Source organism: Pelobates fuscus, chromosome 9 (genome assembly GCF_036172605.1).
Source record: "Pelobates fuscus isolate aPelFus1 chromosome 9, aPelFus1.pri, whole genome shotgun sequence".
Lineage (NCBI taxonomy): Eukaryota > Metazoa > Chordata > Amphibia > Anura > Pelobatidae > Pelobates > Pelobates fuscus.
In genome coordinates this window covers 21,835,158-21,852,808 of record NC_086325.1, presented here as the reverse complement: position 1 = coordinate 21,852,808, position 17,651 = coordinate 21,835,158, and the positions used below count along the sequence as shown (strand labels likewise).

At 42.2% G+C, this 17,651-nt stretch overlaps 1 protein-coding gene across 1 annotated transcript in view; it reads left to right on the top strand.

Annotated features, from left to right (window-relative positions):
- The window catches only part of LOC134572487 (class I histocompatibility antigen, F10 alpha chain-like), a 34,880-nt gene that overhangs the window by 2,618 nt on the left and 14,611 nt on the right, over positions 1-17,651 (top strand). Inside the window, exon 3 of the mRNA XM_063431477.1 lies at positions 970-1,248. Within this exon, the coding sequence (XP_063287547.1) occupies positions 970-1,248 (279 nt within the window). The remainder of the gene's footprint in view (positions 1-969; positions 1,249-17,651) is intronic.

Genomic DNA, 17,651 nt, shown 5'->3' with positions numbered 1-17,651 from the left:
GTCATTCGGTTCCACTACCGAATGCAGAGGTAAGGAGGCTGGCGGCTCAGCGGTGTTTGCGCAAATAAGTGTCCGTTTTCAGTTCCATAGTTTGGGCGCTGAACACCGCTGGCCGTTCGGGAGTTAAAATGGCCGCTACCACGTGTTTCGGCAAACAAACAAAGGCCACCCAGCATTCGTCAATTAAGCTGCGGTTAACCGCAGCTTCTGGGCAGTCAATTGACGGCACACTCCAGTTCCCAGGTGGTCAATCGTTCGGTACTTTGTTCGATAGATTGAATCTACCGAACACCCCGGCAGAAAGGCACGAATACGCCTTTCTGCAGGGAAAATAAAAGGTTTTAAATGCCGGGCCATAGTCTAAAGGGAGCAGGCGAGCAACCAGTCTCTTCCAGTGGACAGTTGCGAGTCTGGTTCCGCCACATTTCTCCCCTTTACCATCCAGATTAACAGGGTATCTGGGTGTCTGTCACTCTTACTCCCGGTATCCCTCACACTCAGTGTCTGTCACTCTCACTCCCGGTATCCCTCACACTCAGTGTCTGTTACTCTCACTCCCGGTATCCCTCACACTCAGTGTCTGTCACTCTCACTCCCGGTATCCCTCACACTCAGTGTCTGTTACTCTCACTCCCGGTATCTCTCACACTCAGTGTCTGTCACTCTCCCTCTCGGTATCAGTCACACTCAGTGTCTCTCACTCCCGGTATCTCTCACACTCAGTGTCTGTCACTGTCACTACCGGTACCCCTCACACTCAGTGTCTGTCACTCTCACTCCCGGTATCACTCACACTCAATGTCTGTCACGCTCACTCCCGGTATCCCTCACACTCAGTGTCTGTTACTCTCACTCCCGGTATCCCTCACACTCAGTGTCTGTCACTCTCACTCCCGGTATCCCTCACACTCAGTGTCTGTCACTCTCACTCCCGGTATCACTCACACTCTGTATTTGTTCTGTTTGCAGGTTTTCACTCTATCCAACAGATGACTGGCTGTGAGCTGAGGGATGATGGCAATATCACGGGATACAATAAGTTCGGTTTTGACGGGAAGGATTTCCTGGCTCTGGATATGAAGCACGGTGTTTATGATCCGCTCTCAGACTGGGCTCAGATAATAGCACAGAAACTGAACAGCCCGGATGAGAGACAAGGGGAGAGAGACAAGAGGATCCTGGAGACTCTGTGCATCGAATGGCTGAAAAAAGTATTACAGTACGGCAAGGAAGAACTGGACAGGAAAGGTGGGTGCTTGGTATGGGGTAGTTGGGGTGTGTATGAAGGAGGGGTTACACAAGGGAGGTGGGTGGGGAATGGGGGAGGAGCTTAATACAGACAGTGCAAGGTAAAGGGAGGAGCTACACATCAGAGGTGGGTGGGGTATGCGGGTGCTATACGGGGTAGGTGGGGCGGGTATTGTAAAAATTTAGAAGGAGAGGCTAGATAAGGGAAGAGGGGCATGGTATGAGTAGAAGCTACACAGGAAAGATGGGGCGGGGCACGGTGTTGTGTATAGGAGTACAAGCAGGGATGGGGGATGAATTGTGAAGCGATATCAAGACTATATGTTCCCTTTAATGCAGTTAATGTGTCATTGTTGTCCACACTGGATCTGGTGTTGTATTCCTCCTTTCTTATTGTTTAACCCCGTAACCCCTTAAAGGTACTCTATAGTCACCCAGACCACCTCAGCTCATTGAAGTAGTCTGGGTGCAGTGTACCTGTCAGTTTAACTGCAGTTATCGAGAATATAATTAGCTCTCAGGGTTAACTCCTCCTCTAGTGGCTGTCTACCGTTGGTGGCAACATTGCATTCCTATCACTATAGTTTCCCTTTAACCCCTTAGTGACCAGACAGTTTTTCAATTTTCTTACCGTTAAGGACCAGGGCTCTTTTTACATTTCTGCAGTGTTTGTGTTTAGCTGTAAATTTTCCCCTTACTCATTTACTGTACCCACACATATTATATACCGTTTTTCTCTTTCTAAAGATACCATAATTTTAATCATATCATATAATTTACTATAAAACTAATTATAAAATATGATGAACAAACTGAAACAAATACACACACTTTTTCGAACTTTGACCCCCCAAATCTGTTACGCATCTACAACTGTCAAAAAACACCCATGCTAAATAGTTTCAAAATTTTGTCCTGAGTTTAGAAACGCCCAATGTTAACATGTTCTTAACTTTTTTGGGGAAAGTTATAGGGCTATAAGTACAAGTAGCACTTTGCTATTTCAAAACCAATTTTTTTTCAAAATTAACGCAAGTTACTAACACTGATATCTCTCAGGAATCCCTGAATAACCCTTCACATGTGTATATTTTTTAAAAGAAAACAAAACGGGTTCTTTGGGGGCTAAAAGATATTATTTGGAGGGTGCGTATTCCAGTTTTCCAACTTGGAATTTTCACAACTGGTCATCATGCACCCATGTCCTATTTAGGACATTTCTGAGACCGGCCAATGTAATTTACCCGCATCAAACCATATATTTTTGAAAAGTAAGCACCCTAGGGTATTTCAAATGGTGGTATTTTAACACTTTCCATGCACTAATTCTACCACCAGTCTTTGTCAAACATTTGGGTAGTTATTTTTTTGTTATTTTTCTCTCACATTGTATTCTCAGTTCCTGTTATGTGTTACTGCCAAAGAACACCCCAATATGTGTTCAGCAACATCTCCCGAGTACAACAGTGCCCCCAATGTACAGGTTTTATGGGTTTTTGCCAACTTACAGGGGTCAAATGTAGGGCTTTCCCCTTTTCCATGTTTGCACATTGAAATTTGCCAGACTGGTTTGCTGGGCCTATGTTGCCTGTGAGACCATATAGCAGCCCTGGAATGAAAATTAACCCCATCATGGCATACCATTTGTAAAAGTAGACAACCCACGGTATTCAACATGGGGTACGTCCAGTCTTTTGTAGTAGCGACCAAAGCTTGCGTTTTTATTAGTTTTTTGCATTTTTTTTTACACAAAAACTGCACTTTTACTGGTGATTTCATCGTCATGATATGTTTTACTGTTGTAAACGCTCATATTTGTCTCCCGAGTATAAAAATACAACCCATGTACAGGTTTTATGGTGTTTTGGAAGTTACAGGGTCAATATAGGGCTTGCCCAATTCAGTTTGCCAGATTGGTTTGCTGGGTCTGTGTTGCCTTTTGAGACCATATGGTAGCCCAGTAATGTGAAATATCCCCATCATGGCATACCATTTTCAAATGTAAATAACCCAGGGTATTCAAAATGGGGTATTTCCAGTCTTTTGGCACAAATGCTGGCCAAAGTTAGCGTTTTTTTTAATTTTTTTAAAATGTTCTTTATTTTTACTTATATGTTGGAAGGCCATTTTGCCTGAATTTGTGGGAGGATTTATGATCCTATATAAACCCAACCCCCTACTTACCTTTGTCGTGCAAGCTGTTTGTCATCTCCATAGTTACCTGCACCGGTTCGTCGTTCCCGCCAAGTCCTGTCTCAAGCTGTCTCCAGTAAGCAGTCCGTCGCCAGCAGCTCCTGCCTCCGTCTTCCGTGCCCGTCCACCAGCTTCTACCTGACTCCGCCACTTGCTACCCGGCATCCGGTCACGAGACCGGCACGTCCACTTAAGCATAAACGTGGGAAATGGCGTTCGGCTATTTCCCACGTTTGGGCCTAAAAACACGGGGTTAGGCTCCCTTTATTACTTACCCATTCGTGATTTTACACCATTCGCGTACTTCTGCGTTCGTGCGGCTAACAGCCGACTGCAGAGTACACACTCCTCTCGTTTATTTTTGTATAAGCTAACTACCGACCGCACTAAACGAACTTACATTCGACTATTTAATCCGTTCGTTTGTTTGTTCGTTCATCCGACCACAGGTACAATTGGCTTTCGTTTAAAAATCTGTTTTGTATGCTCCATTTAGCCGAACGCAGGAGTTCTTTCTCGTTACAGTTCTCCTGTTCATTTGTTTACCGAACACAAGAGGCTACAGTGTTTAAATTCACTAATCTACTGTTATAGTACATAGTTATGCTTTCACGTATCTAAGCACTCGCATTGTTTATCCTATATGTATTTATGTGTTTTTATTATATGGCTCTTAAAGTCACCACTGGTTAAATAATATGTGTTTCTAATTTTCCGCTATGGTCACATAATTATGGGACACCTATCTTTTACAGGGTAAATCTTCTTAAAGGCACAGTTTATCCACTTTCTCTTATAAGTTATAAAGTACACCTTCAGGCATTATCATACCCTGCTGAGACTTAGTCTATTGTACTTTCCTTTATGTATTAGTCTTCTACGCTCATAGGTTAAGCCTTACGGTCCTTTTTCACCAGGCTCATTACAGACCATTAGCACGATTTAAAAAAACCTCTGTTCCTTAAAAGTCCTTATATACTGGTTCCTTACACTTAGTCTGCATATTTTTTTAGTTTTTTTTTTTACTGTATCAGGTAAGAAGGTTTACCAGTTCTCTTTTCCCTTGAGGCCTTATTCAACCTCCATGGCCTCATTCAGCTTCCCCACCTCCCAAAGTGGGTTCTAAACTTCAAAGGGCCAGATCTGTGTTTCCTCACTGCGATTATAACATCAATCACACAAACCAACACCACCTTGCTTCTACTTATACTTTTCTTCAAGCAAAGCTCCAAGAAGAGGTTCCTAGTATCCCGCATTTCGGTAACAGGTAAGAAGGTTTACCATTTTACGTTTTCCCTTGAGGCCTCATTCAGCCTCCACGGTCTCATACAGCCCCCCACCTCCCAAAGTGGGTTCTAAACTTCAAAACGTACCTGGTCTAAGATTCCTCACAAATGTCAACAACAATCTCATTATCATAATCCACCGTATTACTACCATATTTAACGGTACATGTTTTTGTCATTCAGTTCTACATATCATTACTTAGACCTGCGTCATTACAGCAGCTCGCCAAGTCCTATGCCATCGACAACATACAGGCTACCTGGTTCCCTGCATTACAGGATCAGGTATTGGTAATCCTACTCACTATGTTTACGTTTCTTCTTAAGGCCTCACTTCGCCTTTTTTTCATTCAAAAATATTCACATTTGTGGGAACCCAGGGGCTTGTCCCAAGTTCTTACGTTACAGTATCTCTGATACACACCTACCCATACGTTCAACATTTTTTCACTCATTATACTAGTGGCACGCCTCTAGTGGCACTGGCCCACTAGCATCTTTTTCCCCTAAGGTTTCCCGTTCCCTGCAGAAGCAAGACTATATTGTAATCTTCCTGTGCATTGCCCAAAGAAAGAGGAGAAACACTCAAGGTGAAGTATCTACATAAATTATATCACACCATTCTAAGAGACAAGCCCCATCAGGCTAGAGAACTGGCATTGAGGGTTAGGTGCTGGCCTTAGCTATCCTAAGTAATACTACGGTCCCGCGAGGTCTACACCCCCACCTCATACACAGAGGTTCAGCCCCATGACCAAATCATAGTTAGCTTCCTCGCTCGCCCTTCTTTAGGGCTACAGTTAGGGCTTCCCAAGTCACGGCCACACGTTTTGAATCTCTTACGGTCACCGAGAGGCTGACACCCTGCCACCACGTTCAAGTGGCCACAAAATTCCCTCAGCCCAAATCATAGGTAGAGCCTCTCTACACCACTTGGCACTAGCAGGGCCTCACCTGTCACTTGGTTCTAGATTTTTTTTTCGCTTCGGCACTAGCTAGCAGGCCAGTTCTCCGAAGGTCTCATCCACACCTCTAAGACACATAACTTATCCAAATTATTATTTCTTTTTCAGAATCCATCCCAACACCTCTAAGACACATAACTTATCCAAATTATTATTTCTTTTTCAGAATCCATCCCAATAATCGGTCTGCTGTTAGACGAAATACCCAGCCCGCCAGTCAGGCCTGGGTCTCCAAAGGAATCCCTCACCCCTTCTACCCTCAGTTACCTGGGATACTTGTACATTCCAAAAATGTCAGCAGAGCTCAGTCACAGGGGTATCCCATCTCCAGCCACTACCAGTAAGGCAGGACTACACAGGCTCACGGCGGCTCAGGCCAAGGTCTCCAGGCCCGGCTCTAGTTCACAAGGGCCATCAGCTAACTCCTCAGATTCCAATCAGGAGACCTCGGTCGCTATCCCGGCCAGCCTCCAAATGATCAACAGGCTGATAAGTGGAATTGGCTATAGCCACACCAGGTGTCTCATTAAGCCCGGCAGGCCCTCACCTGGCGATCTCGGTCATACAGTCTGACTTACCCCTCATTTCCCTCCCCGTTCCCCCACCATCCACTATCACTACTCCATACGTCTCACCGGCCCACTCTGTTCCAATCACACGGGCCTTATCGCCATTCCCACAGGTACACTCATATGCCCAACCTATTATCTACATCTATTGACCCTCTTACGGTGGACCACCTTCTGTCCACAGCAGTCATACGCTGGTTTCACGATCGCCTCTTTTCCGGTCCTCACACTATTCATCTTGGCGTACCATTCCCATCGAGGTAGCCATTCACAACCCCTTTTATACGTCTGATCATAGTCCCCTTCCACACCGCACTCTACTTCCATTCCCAGCATCAAAACTCCTCATTCCCATTAAGGAGTTCTCACTGCACTACGCAAATCGACCATGCCATACAAGCTATTACTTCAGCAAGTAGTAAGGCTTGGTTGAGCAAGTCAGACTTATCCAACGCAGGTAGCAACCCCTCAGTTCTTTCTAGTCTACATTTTTATTCCTGGTGTCCACTACACAACTGCTGACACTTTGCACGCTCTCAATTTAAGGTTTTCTCTCAAGCACTCCCTACGATCCACTACATACCATCCAAGACATCATCATTCCATGAGCTAATCTTGGACTAAGCACACAATTTCACCACGTACAGGTGTGCACGCTTCACTCAGTTTCACGACTACTCCATCACTCACGCCAGGGCCTTGTATATTGTAAACATCACAATTAGAGTTTGCTTGAATCAAGACTTTTGCAGTTACAATATGTTTGTTTTTTTGCCTCTTTCTCCAAACCTACAAATCAAGCATCTTACTTAAACCGCCTATGCTGTCACACCGCTTTATGTCTCCAAGGTCAACCACACACTGTGGCAGAACCAACCTCGCCACTGCCCACTGGAGGGGCCTGGTTGCTCGCCTGCTCCCTTTAGAAAGAGGACAAACACTCAAGGTTAAGTATCTACATAAATTATATCACACCATTCTAAGAGACAAGCCCCATCAGGCTAGAGAACTGGCATTGAGGGTTAGGTGCTGGCCTTAGGTATCCTAAGTAATACTACAGTCCCGCAAGGTCTACACCCCCACCTCATACACAGAGGTTCAGCCCCATGACCAAATCATAGTTAGCTTCCTCGCTCGCCCTTCTTTAGGGCTACAGTTAGGGCTTCCCAAGTCACGGCCACACGTTTTGAATCTCTTACGGTCACCGAGAGGCTGACACCCTGCCACCACGTTCAAGTGGCCACAAAATTCCCTCAGCCCAAATCATAGGTAGAGCCTCTCTCCACCACTTGGCACTAGCAGGGCCTCACCTGTCACTTGGTTCTAGAATTTTTTTTCGCTTCGGCACTAGCTAGCAGGCCAGTTCTCCGAAGGTCTCATCCTCATTTGTTTTTTTTGCCTCTTTTTCCAAACCTACAAATCAAGCATCTTACTTAAACCGCCTATGCTGTCACACCGCTTTATGTCTCCAAGGTCAACCACACACTGTGGTGGAACCAACCTTGCCACTGCCCACTGGAGGGGCCTGGTTGCTCGCCTGCTCCCTTTAGACTATGGTCCTGCACTTTAAACTTTTATTTTACCTGCAGAAAGGTTTATTCGTGCCTTTCTGCCGGGGTGTTCGGTAGATTTAATCTACCGAACAAAGTACCGAACGATGGACCACCTGGGAACTGGAGTGTGCCATCAATTGACCCTCCAGAAGCTGCGGTTAACCGCAGCTTAATTGACGAACGCTGGGTGGCCTTTGTTCGTTTGCCGAACACGTGGCAACGGCCATTTTAACTCCCGAACGGCCAGTGGTGTTCAGCACCCAAACTATGGAACTGAAAACGGGCACTTAATTGCGCGAACACCACTGAGCCGCCAGCCTCCTTACCTCCGCATTCGGTAGTGGAACCGAATGACTGTTCATTCGGTAGTTTTACAGTATGAACAGTATCACCCCAGATAGCCATGCCATGGAGCCTATTCGTGTAACGAAAGACTATGGGAAAGACTTTGGCCTCATGGCGATTGAACTGTATGTGTGTGATCTGAGCGCCATTCGGTAATAATGTGCGCTCAGATCTAAGCTATCTGGGGATATGTAGAATGTATATGTTTTATGTAATAAATGTAGCAGTGTGTATTTTTATGTATTTTATTGTCCTTTGTCTGCCATGTGTGTAATGGAGTTTTGCCTCTGTCCTTGGAGATAATTCGATTGCTTCCCAGTTGTCTCCAGGATAGAGAGGAGGGATTGTGATGGATTGTGGGATTGTTTAAAGGTGTATGTCTGTGATTGGTCAGTGTCCAATGTGTTTCCCAGTTTCCCATCTGGTCCCCCAGGGGAGTGTCCACCAGGTGGGAGATCTGCATAAAAGCCGGGCAGGTAGCCCCAGTAAATTAGTTCCTGCTTGACCCTCAAACCAAGGTGTCGTCTCGTATTTGGGGGAATTGGATTGTATGCTGATTGCCAGGAGTATAAGCGGATTGTATGCTTTTCCTGTTCAGCTGTTTCCAGTGTTCGTGTGTTTCAAGTTCAGGAGTTTGGAGTATTCCCCTGGTTCCAGTTCGGGAGATTGGGGAATTCAAGTGTGTGCAGTTCGGGTGTGTCTATGTATGTCTGTGTATGTATGTCTGTATGTATGTATGTCTATGTCTGTCTGTATGCATGTATGTCTATGTATGTCTGCCTGCATGTATGTCTATGTATGTCTGTATGTATGTATGTATGCATGTATGTCTATGTCTGTGTATGTATGTCTGTGTATGTATGTGTATGTATGTATGTCTGGCTGTATGCATGTATGTCTGTATGTGTATGTATGTATGTATGCATGCATGTATGTCTGTATGTCTATGTCTTTATGTCTATGCCTGTGTGTATGTGTATGTCTGTCTGTATGCATGCATGTATGGATGTATGTCTATATGTAAGTGTATGTATGTCTGTCTGTCTGTATGCATGTATGTCTCTGTCTGTCTGTCTGTATATATGTATGTCTGTATGCATGTATGTGTCTGTATGTCTGTCTGTATGCATGTATGTCTATGTATGTCTGTATGTATGTATGTCTATGTATGTCTGTATGTATGTCTGTATGCATGTATGTCTATGTCTGTGTATGTATGTCTGTGTATGTATGTCTGTCTGTATGCATGTATGTCTGTATGTGTATGTATGTATGTATGTATGTATGTCTGTATGCATGCATGTATGTATGTCTATGTCTTTATGTCTATGCCTGTGTGTATGTGTATGTCTGTCTGTCTGAATGCATGTATGTCTATGTCTGTCTGTATGCATGTATGTATGTATGTATGTATGTGTGTGTATGTATGTGTCTGTCTGTCTGTCTGTATGTCTGCCTGTCTGCATGCATATATGTCTGTATGTATGTCTATGTCTGTCTGTCTGCATGCATATATGTCTGTATGTATGTCTGTCTGTCTGTATGTATGTCTATGTCTGTCTGTCTGCATGCATATATGTCTGTATGTCTGTCTGTCTGTATGTCTGTCTGTCTGTCTGTGTGTATGTATGTCTGTCTGTCTGTATGCATGTATGTCTATGTATGGCTGTTTGTCTGTATGCATGCATGTATGTGTATGTATGTCTGTATGTCAGTATGAATGTATGTCTGCATATCATTATGAACATATGTCTGTGTGTATGGATGTCTGTATACATGTATGTCTGTATGTCTGTGTGTATGTATGTATGTCTGTATGCATGCATGTATGTGTATGTATGTCTGTATGTCAGTATGAATGTATGTCTGCATATCGTTATGAACATATGTCTGTGTGTATGGATGTCTGTATACATGTATGTCTGTCAGTATGTTTGTATATATGCATGTATGTCAGTCTGAATGTATGTATGTATGCATGTCTGTATGCCATTATGAATGGATGTCAGTGTCTGTATGTCTGTCAGTATGTCTGTATGTATATGTGTGTGTGTGTATGTATGTATGTCGGTGTCTGTATGTGTGTATGTATGTTTAGTGTATTAGCATGTTATATATTCACAAAATGACATTGTAGTAAAACAGAACTTCTCTTTACTTCAGTACACACACATAATAACATAACACAAGAGAGACTAACACAACAGAACAAGTGCATAACTTCACTATGCTGCCATCTACTGGAAGGTGGACTGCATAACACCCCAATACATAACACTCCTCCCCCCTAGACCTCAAAGTCTTTGAGATAACTGGGAGGGTGAATATTTCTTCTTGGGCGCCCCAAAACCATGTTTGGAGCTGCTTCACCTGGACCTTCAGTTGTGCCCATCCCTTCTTCCTGTGCTCTCTCAGATGGACCGCAAGGAACTGGTTCTGCAACAACAACTCCTGGAGAACTGACACCTGTATCACCTAGTGGTTCCACATCATCTGGTATCACAGAAAACTCGGTATGACTGGGACCGACAGCAGGCACAATCTCATCACTCCATTCCCGGATCTGATCGACATGCCTTTGTAATATTCTACCATCAGGAATTTGAACTTTGTATGACAAAGGTCCTGTGGCCACAAGTACTTTTGAAGGTATCCATTTAGGCCCAGAAACATAATTCCTGACATAGACAGCACTGTCCGGTGCAAATACTCTCACAGTGGAAGCATTATAGTTCTTATTGAATTGCAATTCTTGCTTCTCTTGTAACTCAGATGTCAAATCAGGATGTAAACGATCCAGACAAGTTTTAAGACATCGGTTCATAAGGAGCTCTGCTGGACTACTACCAGTGCTTGAGCATGGTGTCACATGTTGTTTCAGAAGGAAATTTGCAAGTCTACGATTCCAATCTCCTTCAATTATTCTCTTTAATGAGTCTTTGGTAGTCTGAACCATATGCTCAGCTTGACCATTTGATGATGGGTGAAATGGTGCAATCGTAACATGTCGAATAAGATTACTTGCCATGAGAATTTTGAATTCTGATTAGGTAAATTGTGTTCCATTATCAGACACAATTGTATCTGGCAACCCATGTGTAGCAAACAGCCTCCTTAGAATCTTTATGACTGTGACTGAGGTAGCAGATGTAACTGGAACAACTTCTAACCATTTTGAAAAGGAGTCAACAACTATTCCAGGATGTCCTTCATGAAGAGCATGCAATACTCGAGCTTGTCCTGCATTTGGAATTACCACTCTGTTTCCCCATAATAGGCACCCTTTATAGGCAGATAGTTCATGTTGGCGCAGTACAAATGGTTTAAACTTGTCTTCCACTTTTGATTTTGGCCACCCCCTCCAAACCCAGTTGAGCACACGGGACAGCAAAGGATCCTTGGCAGACATACAAGCAATGTCACTTGCATGTAACGGAGGGTTTGGAATGGATTCCAACATGAAGACATCAGACATAGGAGGAACAAGGAAGTCAGGAGAAAGCAAAGGTAATCGGCTTAATCTATCAGCATGTTTGATATCCTTGCCAGGACGATACTTGAACTCACAATCATAGGCATTCAGCATAAGGGACCACCTGAGCATGCGTTGAGGAGTATTGCTGGTGAACAGACTGTTATAATAGTAAACCGCCGCCCATACAAATAGTCATGAAACTTTTTTACACCGGATACAATGGCTAAAGCCTCCTTGTCAATTTGGGTGTAATTGCTCTCTGTAGTAGATAAAGTCCGTGAATAAAACGCAATAGGAGCCTCAACCCCATTTCTCAAAGTGTGGCTCAATACAGCCCCTATGCCATACGGAGAAGCATCGCAGGTGAGGTTGAGCGGTTTCTCCAAAATCATAGTGTACAAGTAAACTGTCAACAGGTTTTTAGCAGTGCTGAAAACGGTAGTATGAACGTCAGTCCACTTCCATGGAGCATCTTTATCTAGAAGACAATGCAGAGGTTCAGCAACAGTGGCTTTATCAGGCAGAAAAGAATGGTAAAAATTAAGCAACCCTAGGAAAGCTTGCAGTTCTTGTTTGTTTGTTGGAACTGGAGCTCTATGGATAGCTTCAACCTTAGAATCAGTTGGATGAATGCCCTGTGCGTCAACTTGGTAACCAAGGAAATCCACGCTGCTTACACCAAAAACACACTTTTCTTTTTTAAGTTTCAGACCAGCATTAAGAAAACGTTGTAAAACAAGTTGTAGCTGTGCAGCCAATGACTGTATAGAATCTGCTCCAATAAGAATGTCATCAAAATAAGGCACTACACCTGGAAGTCCAGATAAGAGGTCCTCCATTAAATTCTGGAATATGCCAGGAGCAATGGAAACTCCAAACTGCAAACGTCTTGCTCGGAAAGCTCCTTTGTGTGTTATTATTGTTTGTACATCAGCAGCCTCATCATCCACAGGTAACTGCTGGTAGGCTTGAGCCATATCCAACTTGGCAAATACTTTTCCTTTTGCCAAAGTAGTAAGAATTTTATTAACAGCTGGAATTTGATAGGGATGCTCTTGCAACGCTTTGTTGATTGTACATTTGTAGTCAGCACAGATTCTAATATCCCCATTTGGTTTCATCACCAGAACTATGGGTGTACACCACTTTGGGTGTGTTATGGGTTCAAGTATACCTTGTTCCACAAGACGTGTAATCTCAGTATCTATTTTTGGTCTGAGAGCTAATGCAATTTTGCGAGGCTTCACACGAATTGGGGGTACTGTTGAATCTAATACAAAAGAAACAGGAGGGCCTTTAAACATGCCAAGACCTTCTTCAAAAACTGCACTAAATTGATCAATCACATTCTGTAGAATATCTGTGGATACATTATTAACTCCAGTTAAATAAATTCCTAAGGGTTCAAACCACTCTCTACCTAACAAACTTGCTCTTTGTCCCTTACCTATTATTAACCCCTTCAGGACGGAGTCAATAGTACACGTTCTGATCAAAACAAAACGTAAACAAAAACTGGAATTTGCGCTATATGTCTGTTCACCCGTAGTTCCCCTCTTTCATATTAAATGCACCCACACTTATTATATATCATTTTGTTCAGGGGAAACAGGGCTTTCATTTCATATAAAATATTTGTATTTGAAACAATTTATTATGAATAAAATTAAAAAAAACTGTGAGAAATTTGAAATTTTTTTTTAAATTTGTAGTTCCGCCTCACATTTTAGCTTTAAATGTCATAATACTGTTAGGTTTTACGGCAACAAAATGCACATATTTGTAATCAGCGATGTCTCACGAGTACAACAGTACCCCCCATTAACAGGTTTTATGGTGTTTTGGAAAGTTACAGGGTCAAATATAGAACGTTCCATTTTCAAATTGAAATTTGCCAGATTAGTAATGTTACCTTTGAGACGGTGTGGTAGCCCAGGAATGAGAATTACCCCCATAATGGCATACCATTTGAAAAAGTAGACAACCCAAGGTATTGAACGTGGGGTATGTTTAGTTTTTTTTAGTAGCCACTTAGTCACAAACACTGGCCAAAGTTAGCGTTCATATTTGTTTTTGTGTGAAAAAAGCAAAAAACTAATATTTGGCCAGTGTTTGTGACTAAGTGGCTACTAAAAATGACTGGACATACCCCATTTGCAATACCTTGGGTTGTCTACTTTTGCAAATGGTATGCCATCATGGGGGTAATTCTTATTCCTGGGCTACCATACGGTCTCAAAGGCAACATAACTAATCTGGCAAATTTCAATGTCAAAAAAATGAAATGCAAGCCTTATATGTGACTCTCTAACTTTCCAAAACACCATAAAACCTGTACATGTGGGGTACTGTTATTCTCGGGAGATTTCACTAAACACAAATATTAGTGTTTTAAAACAGTAAAACATATTACAACAATAATATAGTCCATAAAAGTGCCGTTTGTTTGTAAAAAATGCAAAAAACGTCACTTTTACTTAAAATATCATCGTTGTAATACAATTTACCAGTTTTAAACACTAATATTTGAGTTCAGCGAAGTCTCCCGAGTAAAACAGTACCCCTTATGTACAGGTTTTATGGTGTCTTGGAGAGTTACAGGGTCTAATATAGTGCATGCGAATTAAATTCTCTGCACTTTCTCCCTGTGTTGTCAGGCATGTCAATCAAATTTTAATTAATCAAATGACATAATTATGTTAAAAAATTACTTAAATATACACGTAGAATTTTAATATATATGCATTTATAGGTATATAAATTCTACGTGTATACTAATGTAATCTTTTATGTAATTATATGTATTTATCTCTCTATATATATTTGCGGTTATTTGTATTTTATATATAGATAGATATATATAGAATGTCATTCTAATTGTATTCTGTTTCCAATATATATATATTAATAACAAAATACAGTTAGAATGAAATTACATATGAATATATAATTTATTCTATATTTTGTTTCAATATTTTATTTATTTATTTAATTATTTTATTTATTTATTATTGTAATTATGCGTATATATATAATATATATATGTAGATCTATTATATATATAATATATATACATATTATATATATGTAACGTCATTCTAAGTGTATTTTAATATTAATATATATACTAATATTAATATTAAAATACATTACGTATGACGTTACATATATATAATATGTATATATATTATATATATATAATATATATACATATTATATATATATAAAAAGGCATTTAATTTATTTTATAACATTTTAATATTTATTTTTTTACACTACCTACCAGCAGGGGGACTGTCTAATATTTTAAACAGTCCCCCTGCTGGCAGATCCATAGCCAGCTATAGGGTGCCATGTGATCGCTCTTTGAGAGCGATCACATGGCCCCCGGGGGCCTCATTTGCCGGAGGGGGGCTGCCTGGGCTCTCAGACAGCCCCCCAGAAGAGGATCGCGGCGGAGGTGAGTACACCTCTGCTCCTGGGGCTGCAAGCCGTTACGGCGTTCTATGCCGCCGCAACGGCTTTAAAGCCCTTTAAAGCCGCGATGGCATAGAACGCCGTAACGGCGTTAAGGGGTTAAACGTAAGTGTCCTCTGTATTTACCATATTTTACAATGTAAATGTCTCTTCTGAAATCAAAGAATATGCGCACCCACAATCTACTTCCATTTTGCACGGAACATCTTGCAGCACAATTTCAGTGTAAATCTTCAGTCCTGATGGCGAATTTTCCACTTTATTCACATAGTCATTTGAGTAAACACCTGCAGTCATTTCACTATCTGAAAAGGTATGAGGAGTATTAAAAGAGTGCGCTGTGGTTTGTATTTTATTCACATTCTTATATTTGGTTTTAATTCCACTGGCTTGTCTTTGGCAAACTGTCTGTATGTGACCTGTACGTTTACATGTGTGGCAAACTGCATTTCGAAAACGACATGTACCGTATATACTCGAGTATAAGCCGAGTTTTTCAGCACATTTTTTGTGCTGAAAAACCCCAACTCGGCTTATACTCGAGTCAATAGTCTGTATTATGGCAATTTACATTGCCATAATACAGACTGGGGCTGTGGCGGCTGGCAGAGAGCTTACTTACCTGTCCTGCAGCTCCTGTCAGCTCCCTCCTCCTCCGCGCCGTCAGTTCAGCACCTCGGTCAGCTCCCAGTGTAAGTGGCTCTCGCGAGACTTAGAGTGTGAGCTGAAAGAAGAGCTGACCGGACGGCGCGGAGGAGGAGGGAGCTGACAGGAGCTGCAGGACAGGTAAGTAAGCTCTCTGCCAGCCCCCACAGCCCCCCACTGAACTGCCAATGCTGGACCACCAGGGAAGGAGAGCCCCCCTCCCTGCCATATATCAAGCAGGGAGGGGGGACGAAAAAAATATATATTAATACTAATAATTAAATTAAATAATAATAAAAAATAATAATAATGAAATTAAATAAAAAATAATAATAAATAATAATAATAATAAAAAAAATAAAAATTAAAAATTAAAGGAAATTGCCCACCCCCCACCAAGGCTCTGCAACACACACACACACTGCACACATACACACACACTGCACACATACACACACACTGCACACATACACACACACTGCACTCATACACACACTGCACTCATACACACACACTGCACTCATACACACACACACACACACTGCACTCATACACACACACTGCACACATACACACACACTGCACTCATACACACACTGCACTCATACACACACACACACTGCACTCATACATACACTGCACTCATACACACACTGCACTCATACACACACACACTGCACTCATACACACACTGCACTCATACACACACACACTGCACTCATACACACACACACTGCACTCATACACACACACACTGCACTCATACACACACACTGCACACATACACACACACTGCACACATACACACACACACTGCACTCATACACACACACACTGCACACATACACACACACACTGCATTCATACACACACTGCATTCATACACACACACTGCACTCATACACACACTGCACTCATACACACACACTGCATTCATACACACACTGCATTCATACACACACTGCATTCATACACACACACTGCATTCATACACACACACTGCACTCGTACACACACTGCACTCGTACACACACACACTGCACTCATACACACACTGCACTCATACACACACTGCACTCATACACACACTGCATTCATACACACTGCATTCATACACACACACTGCATTCATACACACACACTGTATTCATACACACACACTGTATTCATACACACACACTGCATTCATACACACACTGAACTCATACACACACACTGCACTCAAACACACACACTGCATTCATACACACATTGCATTCATACACACACACTGCACTCGTACACACACACACTGCACTCGTACACACACACACTGCACTCGTACACACACACTGCATTCATACACACACACTGCATTTATACACACACTGCACTCATACACTCACACTGCATTCATACACTCACACTGCGTTCATTATACACACACTGCATTCATTATACACACACTGTAAATAAATATTCAATTAATATATTTTTTTTAGGATCTAATTTTATTTAGAAATTTACCAGTAGCTGCTGCATTTCCCACCCTAGTCTTCTACTCGAGTCAATACGTTTTCCCAGTTTTTTGGGGTAAAATTAGGGGCCTCGGCTTATATTCGGGTCAGCTTATACTCGAGTATATACGGTATTACGCCTGTGTTTTCCAGCGCAACTATAACAAGTTCCTTTAAATGGAGCTTCAATTGCGAGCGCTTCCTCTTGTGCAATAATAAAAGTTAAATTCTGTCTTGCAAGCAGTCTGCTCTGCAGTGCTTCATCTTGCACCCCACACACAAGCCTGTCCCTTAACAAGGATTCTAAACTGGCACCAAAATTGCAATTTTCAGACAGCCTGCGCAGTTCTGCAATGTATGCTGCAATGTTTTCACCTGGTTTCTGATTTCTTCTATTGA